This window comes from Canis lupus, chromosome 11 (genome assembly GCF_011100685.1).
Source record: "Canis lupus familiaris isolate Mischka breed German Shepherd chromosome 11, alternate assembly UU_Cfam_GSD_1.0, whole genome shotgun sequence".
Taxonomy (NCBI): Eukaryota; Metazoa; Chordata; class Mammalia; order Carnivora; family Canidae; genus Canis; species Canis lupus.
In genome coordinates, this window is record NC_049232.1 from 23,449,288 (window position 1) to 23,471,683 (window position 22,396).

Genomic DNA, 22,396 nt, shown 5'->3' on the forward strand with positions numbered 1-22,396 from the left:
AAAAAAAAAAAAAAAAGTGACTGAATTAAATAGTAGATAAGACACAGCTGGGCAGCCCCGGTGGCGCAGCAGTTTGGCGCCGCCTGCAGCCCGGGGTGTGATCCTGGAGACCAGGGATCGAATCCCACGTCGGGCTCCCGGTGCATGGAGCCTGCTTCTCCCTCTGCCTGTGTCTCTGCCTCTCTCTCTCTCTCTCTGTGACTATCATAAATAAATAAAAAATTAAAAAAAAAAAAGACACAGCTGAAGAGAGAATTAATAAACAGGGAGATAGTTCTAGGAGACTGCAAAAATATCCACAAACAAGTTCTGCAAGACAGAAATGAAAACTATGAATAAAATAAACAGACACGGAGAAAGAATGAGACAATAACATATATTTGATTTCTGTTGAGACACTGAAGAAACAACAGCTAAAAACTTTATACATGTGATAGAAGCATGTTCAGAGGCACCTGGGTGGCTCGGTCCATTAAGCATTTGCCTTCGGCTCAGGTCATGTCCTGGGGTCCTGGAATTGAGCCCTACCTCCAGCTCCCTGCTCAGTAGGGTGCCTGCTTCTCCCTCTCCCTCTGCCCCTCCCCTGCTTGTGCTCTCTCTCTCTGATAAATAAAAGATAAATAAAATCTTAAAAAAAAAAAAAAGAAAGCATGTTCAAAACTATAGCCCGAGAAAGTTTATCACCAAAAAACCTCACGAAATGAAATCCTAAACGATGTACTCTATCACAAGTAAAGTGATCCGAGGAAGGCCTGGGATGAGAGAGGCACACTTAGTTTTGGGCACACCATTTTCCTTGCCTGAATCCAGAAACAAGTTTGGTCTTTCTGTGGGCTTTTCCATTGCCTCTGGGAAAACAGAACCCTTGCTATGGAACTTGTCTCTGCATCTGCAGGCCCCAATGACAGAAATGAAAGTGGCATGTTACCCTTCACTGGGAAATTATGAAGCACCAGTGAGCCTCCTTGACTACTGAGTTTCCCAGGCAATGCAGCTCATCCTCAAGAAAACAGAGAGATTGGAACAACTGGACATCCACATGTAAAGAAGTCAATCTAGACACAGACCTCACATTTTACAAAAATTAACTTAAAATGGATCACACACCTAAACGGAAAACACTAAACTATAAAACTCCTAGAAGATAACATAGGAGAAAATCTGCACAACCTCGGGTTTGTGACGATTTTTTAGCTACAACCCCAAAAGTGCAAAACATGAAAAAGGAAACAATACACTAGACTTGCTTAAAATCACAAACTTCAGCTCTGTGAAAGACACTGTGAAGAGAAAAAGAAGACCAGTCACAGACTAGGAGAAAAATGACTGCAAAAGAAAGCAATGAGGACTTTCCCTTCTCTGATCCCAGTGATACAGTCCAAGCCCCGGCCCCGAGAAAGCAGAAGTGGAGCCACTGTTTCATGAAGTGGGCCCAGGTCACACTGACACTCTTGTGGACCACTTTGTGGACTCTCTGGAAGGACTGGGTGGTGGATAGGCCAAAGTCAGTGTTTGAGCTCTTCGGCAGATTCCTGTGCCTCTGGGAGAAGTGTGCTATCAAGCCGTGCTGCCACCTTCACATCATGGGTCAGGTAGCAAAGCTCTGGGAGTGCCACCTCTCGAGCCCTGAGGCCTGCCCCGCCTGGGTGTGCTAACTGGCTGGCCATCCGACACCACATGACAATACCACATAATAAGGGAAGTGTCAAAGGTGCATTGTGATAAACTGCTTCTTCAAGCACTCCTCCAAGGTCTCCCTGCAACAAAATCATCTATTCCCCAGGAAGTAGAGGGAGGCCTGCCAGTGCAGCATAGCGGGGAGCACCTCCCGAAATACCTCGCAACTTGCTTTGCAAGATTGTGTATAGTGGTGAGTTTCTGCAACTGGGTATCAGTGAAGATCATCAACAACAGATATTAATAAAAACAAATAATTAGGCTAAAATCTAACTCCCTTTCATGCACGGGCACACAAAAGGCATTCAGTGCCAGCAGCTACCTCCAGGTGGTGGAATTATGAATGACTTTTAGCTTCTTGTGTTTTTAAACACAAACTGCTTGTATAACCTGAAACGAGATTACGCATTTAAATTCTGTCGGCACATACTAGGTATCCAGCATGCTAGTTTCAACTTCAGTGTTTCCAACTTTTTCCTAGTTGCAGCCCTCTGTCTCATTAAAATCCCTAGTCCTCCTTTTCGTGTGTGTGGTTTGCTCAGGAATATGAAGACAGTAGAGGGCTTTACAGAAGTGAGCACTGTGGGGTACTGTGAGCTCCAGGACAGCGTGAATGCCCAAGAAGGTGCCAGTGAGAGTCAGGCGGGTCCTGGTCTGAAGTGTTCGTCTAAGGTAGGGGTGGTCAGGCAAATAAGCAAGAGACTCAGGAGGACCTCAGGGAGCCTCGGAGCATCAAGGAGTCAGTCTGACTGTCCTCTTCTTCCTGCCCTATTTTTAGCTGGGTGAGTACAGGACACACTCAGGTGTCCTGGATAGGAAAGTGGTAAAGAGGCCAGGTAAGTGACAGTGCCAAATGCAGGCTCCGCCTTACCCATCTGCCAAGCCTGTCGGGTCCTTTTTTTCTCAGCCCAGAAAAGTCACACAATGATGGCTGCTTGCTGAAATGAGTGTATCTGTGTAACAGGATGCGGGGCCGACACAGAGGGCTCCCCCTACTGCACTTAGGGCAACATCACAGTGCAGCCCCACCCGATACCAAAGGGATGTGCAAAGTCTGACACAGTTAGGGATCAGAAACCAAGCAAGCTGAACCTCAGGATGAGGATGATCATTTTGTCAGCCAAACCAGACAGCAAGGTCTATTCCTAAGAGTAATCCCTTTTCCTTGGCCTTTTATTGTCGGACTCAGTCAGGCATAAGGGCCAGGCATCACTTAGTCTACAAAGTGGCCAGAAAGTCCACCCAGGGAACCCTGCTTATTTCCCTGGTCAGGAGCCTGCCCCGTAAAGTTCACCAGGGCAGCTTCCCATTAGAGCATCCACCGCAAGAGGGTGCCAGGTGCTGGTTAGCAGAGGGGGAGGCTCTGCTCCCAGACAAAAGACAGGAGAAGGATATCCAGGTCTCATCCAGGGGCAGTGGGAGGGGCAGGACTTGGCAACATGGAAGGAGTGGGGGATCAAGAGATACCTTGTGATAAATATAACAATTCAGTTTTGAGAGTTTTCCATACTCCTTAATGTTGAGAAACCCTCTGAGAGTGGATTGGATTTTTGCAAAAAAGTTTAAGTATAGGAGGTAACTTGGCAGAATAAGATTTGTGATCAGGCTACACGACAGGATTTCTGGACTAAAATTTAAAAAAGGAAGAAAGAAGATGTTACTGCACATCTTTTTGGATTTGATGAACAGGAGCCAGGCCTGTTCTCTCAGGGGTATGGTAGGCTGTCCCCAAGTTAATACCTGAGCAACTCAGCTTAGTAAAATAAGTGCTAAGGGCTTCCTAAGACACCACTCACCTAGCAAACGTTGAGGCACCTTCTCTGCACGGGGCCCCTCTGAAGACAAGCTTTGTGCCTCGATGCGACAACAAACCAAAGTTTGCTCTTTGTGGTAGCTTTTAATCTTGTGTCTTCACTTAGCCTTCCTCAGAGTGCTGTTTCTCATGGGTTTAAGCCACACCAGTGTCCTCTACACTGTGCTGTGCAGGGTTTTTTAAGGTGTTCCTTGAAAGACTTTTGTGATCAAAGTTTTGGGAACCACTACCTAGCATAGTTCCCTCCCATGGGGATTCACAATGACACCAATATGTAAAAGGCTCTGAAGAGTCTCGCAGTAAACAAAGCTCTCTCTTGGTGGTTCTCAAACTAAAACAAATTCCTTCACTGAGAAACTCGTCTGAGGTTATTCATATATCCATCTCAAAAGAGGGGATGTGAATCTAGCCATCTTCTGAGCTCAGCCACGGAGCCATGTTTTTTTTGGTGGAATACCTCTTAAATTTCATCAAACACTTAGGTTCTGCTAAACACAGTTTGAGCAACACTGACCCACAGTTCCTTGACCCATGACTTCAGACCAACAAATCATGGCACCTGGGAGGCTCAGTTGGTTAAGCATTCTTCTCTTGATTTTGACTCAGATCATGCTCCTGGCTTGGGTCATGATCTCAGGGTCCTGAGATCAAGTCCTGCATTATTAGGCTCCATGTTCAGCATGGAGTCTACTTAAGATTCTTTCTCCCTCTCTCTCCCTCACCTTCTGCTCCTCCCTCACACTTGTGCTCTCTTGCTCTCTAAAATAAATAAATGAAATCTTAAAAAAAAAAAAATAAAAGACCAGCAAATCACAAGGGTGCTTGCTCTTTGCTCTTCCACACACTTTTCAGTTACAACCCCTCCCCGCCAACTGCAAGACTCAAGTACCCCTTTCACTTACCCCTTTGTTTGCCCTATTCCTTTACTGGTCTCTGGGCTTTGTGTGTCCCCAACATCAATGGAAATTTCACTGGGGCAAAAGCCATGCCACATGTTTCTTATTTCTCATCTTACATCTTCTTTACCTTCCAGCATGGTGTGCTGGGCACAAGGGAGAGATTCCAAAGGCTTTCGAACTGACTCAAGTCAAGTTTCCTTTTCCCTTAAATGATATTTAAATCATGGAAGGGGTAAGTACCACAGTCCCATGGGGGCAAAGATGACAGCTGGGCAGGGGCTGCCCTGACTGCCTCAGTTTCCATGCGATAACACTTCCTTCCACCATTTATCGAGTAGTTAGGATGAGAGCTGGCTAAATGCTTTAGATACAGTGTCAATCCTCACAGCAGCCCCGACAGCTTGGGCTGCTGTGCTGCTCATCTGCAGAATGAAGCAAGACCTACATCGTCCAGGGCACTGAGAAGACAGACAGCATCACATTCCTTGAGAAGAGCTCCGGGGAGAGTCCAGGAGGGAAGCAGAGACAGGAGCACACAGATTTGGGGAAGAAGCTGTCTGGCCTCCAGGCCTCAGCTTGTTCCAGATGTTGCCTTTTCCTTTTAAGTAAGACAGATGATTGGGCTCTGGACCCAAGCGGAGAACTGGAGGCCAACTTCACATTTCAGAGCAAGACCCAAGGCTATGACCTCCTCCCCATATCTACCTGAGCCCAGAGCAGACCATAAGGAGGAGAACTCGTGTGGTCCCTCACCCCTGAAAACATGCTTTACACAGGGTGTGTCACTGGGCTCTGATGGTCTCTGCCCAGAATGGCCACTGCTGGTTCAGACACTCTGCTGGTGTGGCCTCAGCTCTGGCATGCTCAGCTCCTGGCTAACTGAAAAATCCTTCAGGAAGATGTCTGTGCACATGCCAGGTGCTCAGGACAGAAGGGGCTTCCAACATGAGACAGACATCTTGGTGCTGAGGCTGGTATAGGCTTTAAGAAGAAGACTTAGGTACCGCTTAAAACAAACCAGGGAGAGGAGGCACTGAAGCTGCCTAGGCATTCTGCACACACCTGGTAAGGCTTAGAGGCTCAATGGGTTCCAGGCAATGGGAGGACAACACGCACAGGACAGTCCCATCACCATCCCTAAGGAATGTGATCAGCCAGAGCAGGGGTACAGGGACTTCCTCCTCTCTCTGCCTACCCCCAGTGCTAAGGGTTAGCTTTGGGCACTTACACTGTGTGGGCATAGGAGGAGCATGTCCCCTGGATCCCCTCACTGCAGCCTCTATAACCATACGAAACAGTCACCGTAGCCCCATTGTACAGATAATCAACTCACAGCCTAGAAATGTGAGTGACCTGCCTGAGGCCACAATTAGGAAATGGCACCTAAGACACCCAAGTCCATATCTTAACCGTCCAGCTCTCCTGCCTCTACCTGACATCCGCTGAACACAGTGGCATCCCATCTGGTCCCCAGGGCTGGCCACCGTGGAGACCTCAGCTCCCTGCTCCACAGCTACCTGGTCCCAGCAGGACCCTGGTAGCTCAGCAGTCCTATTAACCATCTCATCCAGACCCCTCAACTCTCTACTGGGGGCTGCTGAAGGCAGGAGGCCTGGCCCAGCCATGTCGAAGGGTGTCATATGGCACACCTCCATCACCATGCCTGCAACTGTGTATACCACAGTCTGCAAGAGTCTGGGCCATGCAGAGAACACAATCTTTCTACAGGGCCCTTCAGGTGATGACCAGATAGCTCACCTGATAGCTCCCAAGTGGGATAGCTTTGGTTAACAAACTACAAACAAACCTACACACCACCCTTTTCTTGCCTGTACCTGCCTCTGAACAGAAGGCTCTCTGGGGTGAGGAAAGGTCTTGCTCTGGCTTCTATCCCAGGACTGGATGCATGTTCAGTGAGGACCTGCTGAAAGGGTGGTCCTTCCCTCACAGACTCATGTCAGAGCACGATGTCTGGGCCACATCCCTGTCGAGGCTCCTAAGCTGCTCAAGGGCTGGCACTGGGGCTTCTTTCTCTTCCAGCTTGGGGATAAGATGCAGCTGGCACCCAGCAGGCACATGGAATGCAAGGGAGGGGGTGGCACAGCCCCACTCCCAGCTCTCACAGGGCTGACTGGGCCCCACCTCCTTCTCCAGGCCTCAGCTGAGATCTCCTCCTCACAGAAGCCTTCCTGAGCCCATTCCTCTCCAGGTGCCCAGGCACCCAGGCCCTGCTTTGGCCTGCTTACACTCTCCACGGCATCTCTCACAGGCAGTAACCATCTGGGCTGGTTGGTTCTTTCTCCCGGACTAGACCATGAGCGGCACAGAACAGAGATCACTTCTGCCCCAGTCATTCCTGTGTTCGCAGACAGAGCCTAGTCTGGTGCCTTGATACACAGCAGGTGCTCAATAAGTGTGTGTAATGAATGAGAAAGTGTCTTCAGGGAAAACCAAATCAAAGAGCAGAGCAGAAAGAGGGCTTGTCCACCTTCTCTTCTCACTCCTGGAATAAAACCAAAGTTCTGAGCAGGCAAACACTCAGAACTTCCAAATCCTCACACGTGGCCACATCCCAGGCCAACACACTCAGAGAAGGCATGCGGCACTGTTCTGAGGGGTGCAACAGGGCAGTGTTTTCACTGGATGTGGCTGCAGAGCTCGGCTACTTCCCCAACTGGCAACGGGGCACACGTGACCACACAGTGCCTGAGCACGGCACTCATGTCTCAGGATGTCTCCCAAAGTGTCTGTCCTGTAGGCCAGGCACCATGGTGGGGGCAGGAGTAGGGCAATGGCAAGCCAGTGACTCAGCACTGCAGGCAGACAGAAAACATGGCTCAGATTCAGCTAACTATAGCTCTCCTGGAAGGACTTGGTGAAACTTAAAAATATGTATTCTTAACATACAGGGGTTAACATGGCTGACACCTGAGTAAAAATTCACCTTGACCTACCATCTAGTATGAGTGACAAGCTACCCTGACCATTCCCACTGCCTTTTGTGACCACTACCACCCAACCGTGAGAGTTGGGGATGGGTACAGTGGGCATGGGTACAAAAAAGACTCAGGGTCTCTGGTCCCATGAGAATGGACCTGCTGACCTCAAACTCATGAGCGCTGTGCTCAGTTCCAGAGCCTGCCAGGCACAGACAAGGAAAACATCCAGATTTTCTGTGTAGCACATATAATAACTACCTCAGATATGTTGGAACAATGGTATCCCCCACCCTCACCCTACAAACTAAAAAATAGAAACCTGATGGAAGAAATGAAACTGATGTGATACTTGACCTAATGATAGTGGTCTGTGGACATCCCAATGACAGGGACATCATGACATTCGGGAACCAGGAGTCGTGGCCTGTATGCACAGCCCTTCCCCATTATGCTCAAACAAAGCCCTTTGGCTGTCAAGCAGCCTGGAGTTGGTGGAGCATAGGCTGTTGTCAACATTTGAGTTGTATGGAAATTGGGGTCCAGAGAGTTTAAGTGAATCACTCTAGGTGACATAGCATGTAAACTGCCAAGCCAGAACTAAAAAATGTCTTCTGCTTCCTATCTAGTAACTTCTCCCAATGTAACTGCCAATGTTCTACACGGCTTTCCTGGTGTATCACAAGCTCTGGGCCTCTGGTTCCTCATCTACAGAATGAGAAGAATCATACCTAGCTCGTGCTACCAGGCATGCCACCTCTAAGGGTCTCTGAGAAACAGTTTTAAATGTCCCAGAAGTACAAATGCCTCCCAACTATAACACACCAAAGACATTTTGTGCCTAGGTGCTTTTGAAAGAACACAAAAACGTTATATACCTCATGAGCGTGTTCTTCATGGTGGAACCCTTGGTCCTCCCTTACTGAGAGACTTAGAAGAGCAAGAAGTTATCCAGCTCTCCTGCTGCCTATTACCACTTTGGAAGGGCACCTTGTTTCGCTAAGTCTCCTTGTCTGGCTGTAGGACAGGTGGCTGCAAGAATCAAGGGTGCCCTTTCTGCCATATAACCTAATTGTGCATGGAGCAGTAAGTGGTAAAAGTGTTACAACAGGCCAACAGGATCTGGGTCCCTTCCCAACTCCATATTGGCTATATGCAGCCCCAGGCAGGTCCTCTTAAGCTTTGATGCTGGCTTTATCATCACTAAAAGTGGGGGTGCTATCCTTGCCCAGCTGGCTTCCCACAATTGCCATGAAGCCACCAGTGAGACAAAGATTATTTCTGGGAAAAGGACCACCCACCCCCCCGCCCCGAGAATTAGCTGATTCCAAGATTGGGACTGGAAAATTCAAGGTGTGACTAGAACATCTCGTGTGAGAAAGTAAGAAAATGTCTAAGAATGGAAGAGGCCATCACAAAGGACACCAGAACCAGCTTGAATGTCAAATGTGAAGCAATCTGAGCACCATACTGAGTAATGATACGATAGTGTATAGTGTTGAGCGTCTGCCTTCAGCTCAGGTTGTGATCTTGGGATCCTGGGATTGAGTCCTGCATTGGGCTCCCCGCAGGGAGCCTGCTTCTCCCTCTGCCTGTGTCTCTGCCTCTCTCTGTTTCTTATGAATAAATGTTTTAAAATCTTAAAAAAAAAAAAAAAAGACTAAAAGAAATGTATGATCCTAAAATGGATCCTGGATCAGGAAAGAAAACCAAACAAAACTATAAAGGCCACTACTGGGGCCATTAAATGTCCAAGTGGACTGTATAAAAGCCAAAAATGGGGGATCCCTGGGTGGCTCAGCGGTTCAGCGCCTGCCTTTGGCCCAGGGTGTGATCCTGGAGTCCTGGGATCGAGTCCCACATCAGGCTCCCGGCATGGAGCCTGCTTCTCCCTCTGCCTGTGTCTCTGCCCTCTCTCTCTCTCTCTCTCATGGATAAATAAATAAACTCTTTTAAAAAAAAGCCAAAAATGAATGTATAGATGTGCACAAGTATGCATATGCATGCACACACACACGCGCGGTGTGAGGAGAGAGAGCAAAGGGGGCAGAATGTGAATAACTGGGGCACCCAGATGAAAACGTTCACCATCCAACTCTCATAACTTCTCTGTAGGTTTGAAAAATTTCTAAATAAAATAAACTGAACTGGTCCCATGACACATGTCAGAAGCGCTGCCATGGGCACGCGGCGGGGGGCGGACACACTCACCCGTCAGGTACTCCAGGACAGCGGCCATGTACACAGGCGCCCCCACGCCGATCCTGTACTTGGGGTGGCCCTTCTTGATGTAGCGCAGCATCCGCCCCACAGGGAAGATGACTCCTGCCTTGGCGGACCGCGAGGTCTTGGTGGACTTCTTCTTTCCGCCCCGGCTCGACATGGCGGTGGCCCTGACGTGGATCAGTCAGTAAGCACACTGTGGAGGCAAGAGGCACAGGTGTGAGGTCATGGACACGATGCATCCCCGCTTCCCCTTCCCCATGCGCTCGGGCACCAGGGAGACACGCCACTGCCTGCGGCCACTGAGCCCCTCGAGCCGTTAGGCACTCCACTGGAGCACTCTGGCCCCTAAAAAAAGACAACAGCGATGCTTTTCACATCTTATACCCTAACATCGATTTAATTGGTCACTTACATTTAAAGGTTACTCTGACAACAAGTGCTCTCAAGTCTCTTGCCTTTATGCCACATGATGTGAAAGAAATGGGATTTCTTGGCTATGTCCTACACACTTGTTTAATAATTGAATTTGTAGACCCTGGAGACCAGAGTGGACAAATAATATGTGGAAGCCTTCGTGAAAGAAGAGAAAATGATGTCACCCACCTCTAGAATGAACATGTAACACCTGACACCTAGGCCCTCTGGTGAAAGCAGTGGCTCTACCTCTAGGATCCTGTACCTGTAAGGGGCAAGAATGACTCACAGGAGCCCAGCAGATAGCCAGGTTGCCCTCATCGGCCCTCAGCACACTTTCAGTCTACTAGCAGGGCCTGTCTGGAGAGGATGGAAAAGTGCTCATCTTTCCCTGCTCTTCCTCCCCATCCCCATCCAAAATGCCACTCAGGCCAGAGGATGCTCCACCTTCAACAACTCTTGGAAGGCCTCTCCTCTCCACCCTGACCATGACTGAATCCAGATCATCACTAATCAAGTGATCACAAATATGTGAAGAGGTCTTCCCACCACAGGCCCTACTCTCCAATCCACCTGCCCTCCGAGGGTAGTACATACGGATCTGAATACTCAATGGCCCTAGTCTGTAAGCTTTCTGTAGCTGCCATAGTTCTCAAGGTACAATCCAGACCCATGGCCTGTCACGCAATGTTCTAGAAATCTAGGCCTGGCACATCCATCCAGCTTCACCCCATACCTCCGGCAGTCCAAACTTGGGACATGAGGGGGGGGCGGTTCACACACTGTTCCCTGCAAATGCCAGCCCCTGCAGTGGCTATGCCCTTTGGCCAGGACTTCCACTATCTCTCACACTTGTTCTCTGCCCTCTGCCAACTCTTCCCTGAGTGCTCAGATACAGCCACTCCATCCTCTGGGCTCCCTTGCACTTCACGCCACAATGATGTCCACATACGCCCATCTCTCCCATCATAGTGCAGGCTCTCAGAGCGCTGCCCCTACCTGTACTCCTAGCAAGCACCACTAAGGTCTACATGTTGGCTAAGAGCATTCTAGGTCTCAAATGTTTGCTAAAAGCATTCAGGTCATTTACACATCTACTTCAAGAAGTCTGCTGGGGAACAGAGAGAGAAGGGCCCAAGGCAGATGTGGCCCCTGTTCTTCCAGAGCTGGTGGAGAAGAGAGAGAAGAAATAACCCTCGTCATTTAAATGATCATCATGAAAGGCAGTGAACACTTCCCCTCCTTCAGCGGGAGAGGCCTACGGTCAGTGATGATTCATGCAGCTCAGCCTTGTTCTTCCTGGAGCCCAGGCTTCAGCTCCCATCTCCAGGCAGACCTTTCTGAGTATGTTTGGGGCTGTCTCTGTGGGAATCAGGCAATGTCTGGCCCCAGAGAGGAGCCATTAGCATTCAGGGACCCAAGAGGCCCTAGAAATGCTCATTCCTTAAAAGTGATGCTCCTGGTCTTTGCATGGACGTGCTGGTGACTCTCAGGTGCATACCTGGCTGTGGGGCCCCATAGCTCTGTTCTGCCTGCCTGTGGCAAGGACCCACTTGAAAGTCCCACGGGCACCTGGAACTCCCTCCTCTGGGTTTCTCAGCAGTGACAACCTCATGCATCAAGCCACCAAGCAGCAGTCAACCTGAGCCCTACTTCTCTGCCCACCTTCATAGGGCCCAGCCATGAGCCTAGCTCTCTGTTGAACCCACCTCGTAACATCTCGAGCCTTTTCCCTTCCCTTTACCCACCCTGCCCTAGTTCAGCTCTCTCCGCACCCACTGTCCTCAGCTCCAGACCCTCTCCATGGAGGCCAGAGGATCTAGGTCCCCTTGCTGATTCCCCATGACCCTGAGCCAGCCACAAACAGCTACTTCCACGGCACTGTCTCCTGTCACCCCTGCCTGGGGCCGATGCCCCTCTCTAGGTCACCCCTGACTCCCTGCACTGCGAGGAGCATGGCTTTACACATGCTGTCTCTCCTGCCACTGACACCCTTCGTCCTCTGGCCAATCTGCTGAACTGACACTCTTGAGATGCCTGTCCTCAGACGGACCATGGACTAGAGTCACTCACTGCTCCATGTTCCCAAGCACATATCATGGCACATACATGTGTGCCTGCCTCTCTAGCTTATCTGAACTGCAAGCTACTTGATGCCAGGCCCTGTGATCAGCTCGTTCCTAAGTCCCTGGGTCCCTGGCAGGACCTTAACTTTCATGGATCCTCAAGTGCCATTCTGCTGAAAGGAGAACTTAATTTTCAGTCAGACTCCCAAAAAAGCAGCCCCTCTCCTAGGGTTTGTCCTGCAGCTCCTGTTCCTCACCCCTTCGCATGTTCTTCCTGCACTTCTAACTAGAGGTGCCCAAGCGGCGGCTGCAGCTTTGAGAGCCTTCTGACGAAGCCATGCAGCCTCATGACATCCAGGAATGTGTGCTGACTTTTAAAATATCTTTCAGAAAACCATCTTGTAGCTGGGCAGTCTCCAGGTAAACCCAAGAATGTGCCAGGTCCATTCCCCTCATCAGGGGTCTCTGGAGCCATGGACAGCCATGGCTAGGCACCCACATGGGGAGAGAGCGGCTGTGATGAATGTGGCTGTGGAACACCAGGGTTCATAACTCAAATGCCAAAGTCAGACTGGCCTCCTTCAGGTTGTGGCTCTGCCACTAGCATGGCCTATGTCCTTGGGCATGTGATAGAATATTACCCTCAGAGCTGATTTTATGCTCTGTCAAGTAGGGATGAAGCCAGAATGGAACCCGAACAGTTGGTGGGAGGACTGAATGAAAACATGCATTACAAGGCCTGACCAGCACTCACTGAGTATGCACTCAAAAAAGTCGATAAAAATAACAACAGCATGTACAATTCGAAAAGAGGCCACCTCCTTGAAAACTGCCATTGGATGTTTGTACTGGCAAGGACATCCCTGGCTGCTTTAACAAACAGGCCCCTATGGCTGATTTCTCCCTCGTGGAAAGTCCCAAGTGTGTTTCCGTGATGGGCTGGTGCTTCTTCACATGATTCTAGGATCCAGACCCCTCCCATCCCTCAGTGGAGGAAAACACATGGAGGCCTTCAGGGGCCAGGCCTAGAGGTGGGGCCTACCACTACTGACCGTGATTCACCGACTAGAACTTCGTCACATGGCCACGCCTAATTGCAAGAGGCGTTGAGAAATGTCCTTTACCTATTTGAGCAGAGAAGAAAACAGCCAGTTTCTGTCACATAACAAACCAGGTTGAAAACGGACCATGAAGCCAGGGTGTGAGCAACCAGCCAAAGCTTGTTGGGCCTTGTTTGACCCATGCCCCGCATCCAGCCTCTTCTGAGAAATGGACAGTCCTACCTCACAGAAAAAGTGGCTTCTAACACACTCGGCTTCTCTTCAAGGCACTGACGTTGCTCAGAAGAGAAATAGCTATACTGTCTCGTCAAACTGACAAAGCAGTGTCCTTCCTTCCTGGACTAACCATCCAGGAGAGCACTGCGTTCAATAAACCACAAGTCCTCATCCCTAGAGTGGGCCCCACGAGTTTGAAGACAGTGACATGACTTTAGGCTAACTTGGCATCCATTCATCATTGTACCTTAGCTTAGCTGGGTTTTTGACTGTTATCAGGCCAGGAAATAGAGATTCTGTGGTTGATCCTGAAGGGATCTCTGTGGTCTTTACTTCTGCAACTCCTCCAGCTATAAATCAATCACAATAGACATGAACCTTGCCTGCAGAAACCCAAAGCTTACCCAGAGACACACTGAGAGGGGCTGTATGGAGAAGTGAGCAGGCTTGAGTGAGAGGTAAGTCTCTGACCACAGGCCTCTCAACAACCGAGATGTGACCAAGGCACATGGTCTGTCCTCGGGGCACAAGACTAGCAAGAAGCCTGGCTATGAGGATCCCATGAATAAGACAGACCTGAGAATGACAAGCCCTCTACTACCAGGAAGGGCAACAAAGGTAAGAGGGGCAGAAGGCTGTCCTACCTACGACCACACTGTTCCACTCCTCCTCAACAGGGCACCCTAACAGGCTCCTCGCTGCATTGCCAACCGCCTTCACTCCTACCTTGACTCTTGGGCACATGCCCCAAACTCAGTCTACGATGCTCTCTCCAGCCCTCTGTCTGGAGATCCTACCTAGTGGTCTGCTGATTCAGATCTATCACGTGGCCCCCTCCTCTGTGTTTCTGCTGTGGCCATGCCTTGTGCCCTCCCTGGTCACAGGCTAATTGGGGGAAGCCTGGTGCCCAGATTCCAACCTTGCATACAAGGCCCCACTGACCTCCAGCTTGTCTCCCCCTATTTCCAGCAACAAGGGCTTGACCAGGCTGGACTGCTCCCTGTTTCCTCAGTCAACACTCCTGCTCTGGCCCCCGAGCCCAGCTATAAATCCCTCATAATGTTCCTTAGCCTGCCACCACTCTTTAACATGTTCAACTACTGGGGCACCTGGGTGGCCTGATCAGTTAAGCATCTGCCTTCTGCTCAGGTCACGGTCCCAAGGTCCTGGGACCCAGCCCCTCATCGGACTCGCTGCTCAGTGGGGAGTCTGCTTCTCCCTCTCCCTCTGCCTCTCTCCTCCATTCATGCTCACTTGTTCTCAAATAAATAAAAACAAAGTGCTCTGCAAATGCAATTTCCAGTTCTTTCTTTTAAACTGATTGCTACTCTAGATCCAATTTATATAAATATCCTGAAGCCAACCTCCCCAACCTTAGCAGATGCTATGTTGTATCATCACTGCCAATTTCCTTGTCTGTCTTGATGATGGGATACACCAGTTGGCACTGTTCACCACTGTATCTCTGGGATCCCACTACCCTGCCTGTTACCTGGTAGGCTCTCAAATGCTGGCTGACTGGTGACTGATTAGTTGGTATTTACAGTGGATGGGGTTCTCCTGACAAAGATGAGAGAAGCATTTCCAAAGGCCAGAGGCCACAGGATTCAGAGATGTGGCAAGTGAGACACAAGTCAGGGACCCTCAGTGAGACCATCTGTGGACACATTCCTCACCAATCCCTGTGGGAACCCAGACCCTCAAACTTCAAGGAGCTTGTGGAACCACCTTCGGGATTCCCAGGAAGGGAATACCACAAATGCCCTGGCAACTGAGATGGGAGCCACGAAGAGGAGGCCTTCCTGCTCCCTGATAATTCTATGGCTCCAGCCACCTCTCTTTTGCCGTGAGGCTAGCTCAGTAAACGATAAAAGAGAACAGGGAGAAATGCTTACCTTCCTCACATCTGTAAGCCACTGACCTCTGCTAAGGCTACAGCATAGAAAACTCTTAATCAGGTCGCTTATGAAACCACTGCAACTGGCGATTGTGAGGTCTTTTATTATCTAAGCAATGAATTCATGCATATCGATCCCAAATGAAATATTGACTAGAACTGCCAGGGAGCTGCTAGTTGGACAGCCCTAACTCCATCACCCGAGGATGGCAGGGGGGTGGGCAGGGATCTGAGCGATGTTTAAGTCACTGCTGACGAGGGAGGACTGCACCATCCACTCCCTGCAGCTGGATAAATGCCCACGTGTCCACATGCATTTGTCACCTTCCCCTCAACTCCAATCATGACAGCAAACCTGAGACACTTAATTCTGAACCATGGGACACTAATCCTGTTTACAGCATTCTCTCCCATTCACTGCTATCAGACCAGATGATTAACGGTGTCACTGCTGTCACGTCCCCAGAGGCATGATGATCTACTACACAACTATCACTCACAGAGCTGGGGTTCAGAAACAGCACTCTGATTGGCTGAGAACAGAGACTTGTTCTGTGTACTCCAGCCAATCAGGAAAAACATCTCTCTCCATTCATAAAACACTACATCATGAAGCGAGCCAGATGATTAAAGAACTTACAGTCTACCTTCTGCGAACCAGGGGATTACAAACAAGGAGAGGAGGACAAATTAAGATAATAAATAAATCCTAGACCGCAAATTTTGTCCCAGCGCACATTTCTTCCTCACGTGTTAGGTTTTTAGTGGTGGGGAGAAAACAGAAGCCAAACACAAGTGTTATTCAGGAAAGAGTTTACAGGAGGCTAGTCTGGGATTAAAACTTCACCTCTGTAAACCCACAAGCTTGTGAGCTACACTACAGGAATCAGCGCTACATTTCAATAGCAAGGCACGGTCTTCCTGCTTCAAGAGGAAACTTTCCTTCATACCTCCTCTCTCTTTTAAAGGTTGTGCCAAACTCTAAGATAGCCATTTCGATGGAAGGCTATCAAAGGAAAAGTTTAAATGTGAACTTCAATAGCGGAGGACCCTGGTTGGTTGGGCTTGGCATCTAGAAGCCATTCAGTATTTGTTGAAGAGATGAAGCATTCCCAGTAAGAGTAAAAAACATCCGGCCATGTCTCTCTCCTGCTCAGAGCCTTCAGAAGCCTACAAAAGGCTTCTTGTAGCTTCACCTGACTCCCTCCAGGATTCAGCCATCCTGAGTCTCTGGCAGTTACCCCATATGACCTCTATTCTCACTGTTCTAAGATTCAATGTGTGGGACTCCCTAGGTCTCAAACACTTGTCCCCACCTGCCCTCCTTTGCCCAGCCAAACTCCTACTTGGCCTTTCTGTACCCAGAAAGAGCTTGCTCCTGCTCATGTCACTGTTCTAGGGGTACCCTGGGAGCTACTGTGACCTTTTGCACCAACCTCACAACAGCCACTTGCCTGTCTTCTCCTTGCATCACTTTCCCAAGGAGGAGGACTGGGCATTTCTTGATCATGCTTCTGTCCCCAGTGCCTGACTCAGAACTGATTCTCAGGAATTATTTATTGAATGACTAGAAGACACCAATCTGGCAGGCTTGATCCAAGCAAACAAGCTATACAATTCTTTGGGACCCACTTGGGCTCACTCAAAAGAGCTGGGATGGCCCCCAATGTACTTCTAAAACTGTAGAATGTGGGGAGGACCTACCTACAGGGCAGGTGTGGGGTCCCCCTTGCCCCTGCTCCTTCCCAGCCTATATGCCAAGAATGGGGCTCTGAAAAACCTAACACAAATCCAAAGGCATAATCCAACAAAAAGTAGAAGCTGCTGTAATTCTGATCAACAGCACATATAATAGGTTCTTACTGTGGTTTTGCTAGCTTGGGGTTTGCACTTTTATTTAAATAAATCACCCTTAGATGACTGGGGGCAGCATTAGCTCTGAAGGTATTAGAGGCAGGTCCCAGAATACACGTATTCCAAGACTTTCTATTGGAAAAAGGAAAAGGGCTGTTGGAGTTCTGCTGTCGCAGAACTAGAAGAACTAGAAAAAATGGCAGAATGAGATGGACACTTCCTGTGCCTGGCCCCTTTGGTACAGACCACACCAGTGACTTAGGGCTGTGTGTTATAGTCTTACAAGTGATGTCCCAGACCACTCCTCATTCTAAAGGCCCTACCTCAAATAATTTTCACTTAAATTCTTCCGTCCTTCCTAATGCCTTTATCTAGTGATCAAGCATTAACAACGGTGACAGGTTAAAACAAAATTACAGAATGAAGAGATTTCCCACTCTCCTAAAACTAGAACAGCGGAAGAATTTTTAAGATTGAGGGTTTTTGGTTAGGGTGTTTTTTTTCTTTCTTAGGAAAAAAAAAATAAGGTTTGAAAACGTATTTATCCCCACTGGAGAGGCTCTTGTGCAAGACTGGAATGACACTGCCCAACTTTGTTCAGTTGTGTGTGTACAAGAGGTATAAATTCCAGCTGCAAGCGTGAGGTGGCCATTTCAGAGCCAGTAACTCCTCTGAAGGCAGAATGATACACTAAAGGTGGCCCGCAGTAGGTAGAGTCCACCTGACTTACAACTAGAGTCTCCCATTCAAACCTAAACCTGCCTGAAATTCCCCCAGTCCAACGAGAAGGGAGCCTGGGACAAAGTACTTCTGCCCTTCTTTAAGGCAAAACCTCAAACCGCAAAGGTGGAAGAAAAGGAGAAGTTAGCAGGAATGCCCCTCTAATTGTCTACTTTTATATGCTGTTTATTGGATCATTAAAACCTCACAAGGATTTCACGGCGATTGCAGTTGTTGGATTCAAAGTTTGTCTCAGCTGTTTGTACAGACGTTTCTCGCTTTCGAACTCAAACAATACTCCGCCTAACCTCTCGTCTGAAACAACCTTCCGATCAACTGACCGGATCCTGGAGGGATCCGCGGTTCCCGCAGGAGCGGAGGCGGGGCGCGCCACCCCACACACCTGTTGTCAGGTGACACCGCCGGCAGCATCCAGCGCGCTCACCTCCCCGCTCCGCTCCACCCCACCCCCCGCGAGGCCCTTCTCTGCAGGCCTTCTCCACCCAGGGCGCCTACAGCCTTCCCGAGTTACCTTAAAAAAAAAAAAAAAAAAAAAAAAACTCCCAGCCACAAAGCAAACAAAAGGCCGAGCAGAAGATGAACGAGGGCAACGGGGGTTCCCGCGTGCCCCCTCCCGGGCCCGCCGGGCTCCAAGCCCACGAGTGCCCCCAGCCGCCGACCCTCCCCTCTCCGCGGAGCCAGACGCCGCCGCCGCCGCCGCCGCCGCCACCTGGCTCTCGGGCCGACTCATTGTGCGGGGGCCTCACCAGCCGCCACACGGCGCGCCCCGCGGCCCCGGGCCTGCCCGGGGGGCCTCCGGCTCGGCCCGCGCCCCGGGAAGGCCGCCTTCCCACAAAAGCGCCCAGGCGCCGGCCGGAGGACGCGGTTTGGAGAGAAGTTGGCTTCCGGGTTTGCTGTTTGAACAAAACCAGAGAGAATCCCGCGCGGCCGGCCCGGGGCCTGGGAGGGCGCCGAGCGCGCGCGGGAGGCCCCGCGTGGGCCACACGCCGAGCGCGGCCCCCCCGAGCCCCGCCGAGCGCCGCCCGCGCGCGCCAGGCCCCGGCCGCCCCCGGGGAGCCCCGCGGCCGGAAGAGCGCGGCCCCCGGACCCGGACGGCGGGGACCCGGCGCGCCGCGAGGGCGCCCGCGCGGCACTTACGGGGCGGCTCGGCGGCTCGGCGGCGGCGGCAGCAGCTAGGTGTCCGGCCCGGGTGCCCTCTCGGCCGCTCGCGCCTTTTCTCTCCGCGCTCGTCGCTGGCCCGCCCGCCCGCCTCCTCGCTTCCCGCCCGCGCGCCGCGCGCCTGCCCCCTCCGCCCGGCTCCGCCGCCGAGTGAACTGGAACCAGTCGCCGCGGCCCCGGGATTCCCACAATGCACAGCGCGCCGCTCGTCACATCCCATGCCGGCCCCGCGCGTCCGGCCGCCCCCGCCCCGCCCCCGCCGCCCCCCCGCGCCGCCCCCCCGCGCCGCCCGGGCGCCCCGGCCTTGACCCCAGCCGCGCGGCTGCGCGCGCCCCTCCGCGCCCGGCCCTGCCCTGCCCTGCCCTGCCCGCGGGCACCCCCGCCTCCCGGCTGGACGCCGCACGCGCGCCGTCGGGCCCGAGCCCCCCGCCCCCCCCCCCCCCCCCCCCCCGCCCCGGCGCTCCGGGGGGCTCAGGTCCCGGGGCCGCGGCTCTGCTCGCGCGCCTCCCCGCCTGCGTCCCCGGCGACCCTTCGTGAGCGCCTGCGGGGTGCCTGGCACGGAGCGCGGGGCTGCAGAGCCGGACGCCGCCCTCGAGGCGAGAGCCCCGAGCGCCCCTACCTCCGAGCAGAGCGCGCCCAGCTGCGCGTCGCCTTTCTCAGACACCCGGGCCGCCCCGGCCGCCCCGCTCCTGCTCCCTGACCCCCCCCCCCCCGCTCCCTTAGTGGCCCGCGTACGCCCGGACCTGCTTTGTCCGTGGAAGCCGTCACCTACTTTGACTTCGCCAACGTTCACGGTTGGACCCAAGTTGCGATTTGCGAACATCAAAAGTGATTATCACACACAGTTTTTTTCTTTCTTTTTGTTTTGTTTTTAAACCGCAGACAAGCAGAAAGAGAAGGAGCCACTACAAAGCCCGTCTCTATATTCCTAAATTGATCTTTTTGCCCCAAAGCGTTAGTGCCCCATCCAGGGTACCTAGATAGGGGCCTTCTCTCAACGGCCTTCCCTTTCCTGGCCAAATTGCCAACAGGGAGGCTATCTCAGCACCCAGGTGTGGACCAGATTTAAATAAAGATACACGCCCCCCACCCCCCACCCCCCACCCACCCCGGAAGAATTGTGAAGCTTCCTGTGCCTTGCTGGAGGCGGTGCGGCGAGATTATGGAAGTAATCAAACCCGCTCCCAGCTCTCAGGCTGCCCCTCAGCAGCGGGGGTAGGTAACCTCCTCCCCTCCCCACGCTACTTTAACACTTCAAAAGTTTGCAAAGCAGGGATCCCTGGGCAGCTAAGTCAATGAAGCCTCCAACTCCTGATTTGGGCTCAGGTCATAATTTCAGGATGGTGAGATCCAGCGGGGCTTCCTGGTCTCTGCGCTGGGCATGGAGCCTGTTTAGGAGTCTCTCCCTCTACCTCTGCCACCCACTCCGGCTCTTGCACTCAGACTCTCTCTCTTTATCTTAAAACAAAAATTGAGATATAAACTGACATATAACAATGGGTAAATTTAAGGAATGGGTTGACTTTTAAGATTTTACTTACTTATTCATGAGAGACACAGAGAAAGAGGCAGAGACATGGGCAGAGGGAGAAGCAGGCTCCCTTTGGAGCCAGATGGAGGACTAGATCCTAAGACCCCAGGATCACGCCCTGAGCCCGAGGCAGACCCTCAACCGCTGAGCCACCCAGGTGTCCCTAATTACTTCTTTTTGTAGTAAGAACACTTTGACTATTCCTTGACCACCTCAGAGACACTTCTGTCTAAGGGACTTTGCATTTGCTGTTCCTCATCTTGGAACACTCCCCTCCTCCCCCCTGGCCTCATCCACATGACTTGCTCCTTCAATTCCTTCATGTCTTTATTTAAATCTCACCTTCTCAGGGAGGCCTTCTCTAAAATTTGAAACCTCACCCCGTCTTACACTGTCCCCCTCCCCTGCCTTATTCTTCTCCACAGTATTATACTTCTATACGTCAGATAAGACGTGTCAACTCTTAGGCTCTTTATTTCTCTACTGGACTTCAAAGTCCTAGAGGGCAAGTATTTTTGCCCCTTTTGTTCACTGCTTAAACTTTATCACCCACATTAGTGTATGACACAAACTATGACCTCAGTACTTAATTGGAATAATGAATACATGAATGGCCTGTATTGGACAGTGCTTAGCAAACTTTTTTTCCCCATTCTTTATTTTTCAATCCTGAGATCATGACTTGAGCTGAAATCAGGAGCCAGACACCTAATCGACTGAGCCACCTAGGCGCCCCATATCTCAATTAAAAAAAAAAAAAAAGGAACAGTGAGTGTAAGGTTAGAGTGAAATGAGTGAAGAGGAAAGCAATAGATGAAACTGGAGAAATGGTGATTCTTTGGGTCCCCGGTGAAAGCATTAAGGATGTGTGAGGCTTCCCCCAGAGAAGCTACAGAGGGGTGTCAGGAAAGGTGCAGAGACTACCTGCCTTGTTGCTTTGTCCTTCCCTGGGTCCTTGGGCAGTTCCCTTAGTTTTGCAGGGGTCAGCCACCAAGTAAAGTTTCCATGGACCACAGCAAGCCAGAGGAATGTCAGACTTTATTTATTCAATCAACAAACACAGAGCAACTGCTTTGTGCCAGGCCGGTGCAAGGCTCCTTCCCAGAGAAAGAAGCCTTCTAAGTGTGTTGCCACGCTATCCAGGCCCTGGTCCAAAATGTAGGAGGTACTCTTGGAAACCTTAACAAAAGACAACATCTGGGGCTGAAGAGAAGGCCAGGTCTGTGTGGAGAGGGGGAGGCTCCTGCAGCCTGCTGGTGTCCTGGCAGCAGAGAGACCTGAGACTTCACTGAGACCACATCCTCAGTGGTGGCCAAGGCTAGACGCAGAGGATGACTGTCAAACAAATCCCAATCTGCAACCCTAGAGGCCAAGAAGAAACTCATTCATGTCCACCCCAGCATTTGTCTGTCTTAGTGAAGATCACGTATACCCCATAATTTCACCCTCATCGCAGGCAGGCTGTTTCTCATAGATTTCTATTCCCAAGGACACTATAGACTCAAGAAGCCAAGAAATTCGCCTGAGATCACAGACAGAGCTGGCACTGGGGTTCAAACCCAGGTTCACCCAAGACCCGAGCTTTTATGACTCACGCCTGAAGGACCTCTTCTGGGGTTTGGGTTTCCTCTATGTGCCCATCCAGCCTTCCCTGTCCCCCAGTGCAGAGTAGGTCTTTTTTCCCCAATCTGTCCCATCCCACCATCCGTGGATTAGAGTCTATACCCCGCAAGAGGTGATCTCAGTGCCACCCCACTGCCAATACTGCTCTACAGTGTGCTGTTCTGGGAGAGTTCACTAGCAATATTGTCCCCACCGCTTTTCAGGCAGAGGCCCTCTCTCTTCCTCTCTCCAGAAAGCTCCACCTTTTCTCTCTCCTTTCTCCTCCTTATTTTGTATGCCCTGTT

The 22,396-nt window shown here is 51.1% G+C and overlaps 1 protein-coding gene across 7 annotated transcripts in view; it reads right to left on the reverse strand.

The window, feature by feature from the left end:
• Positions 1-19,747, reverse strand: part of MACROH2A1 (macroH2A.1 histone) — an 84,763-nt gene extending 65,016 nt beyond the window's left edge. For 4 of the 7 annotated variants that reach the window (XM_038552219.1, XM_038552217.1, XM_038552218.1 and 1 more), the window contains exons 1-2: positions 18,938-19,138; positions 9,537-9,744 (exon numbers count right to left, since the gene is read on the reverse strand). In XM_038552219.1, coding sequence (XP_038408147.1) covers positions 9,537-9,708 — 172 coding nt within the window. In that variant the 5' untranslated portion in view covers positions 9,709-9,744; positions 18,938-19,138. The other 3 variants (XM_038552216.1, XM_038552215.1, XM_038552214.1) reach the window with 3 other exon arrangements.
• Between the last annotated feature and the right edge of the window lie 2,649 nt (positions 19,748-22,396).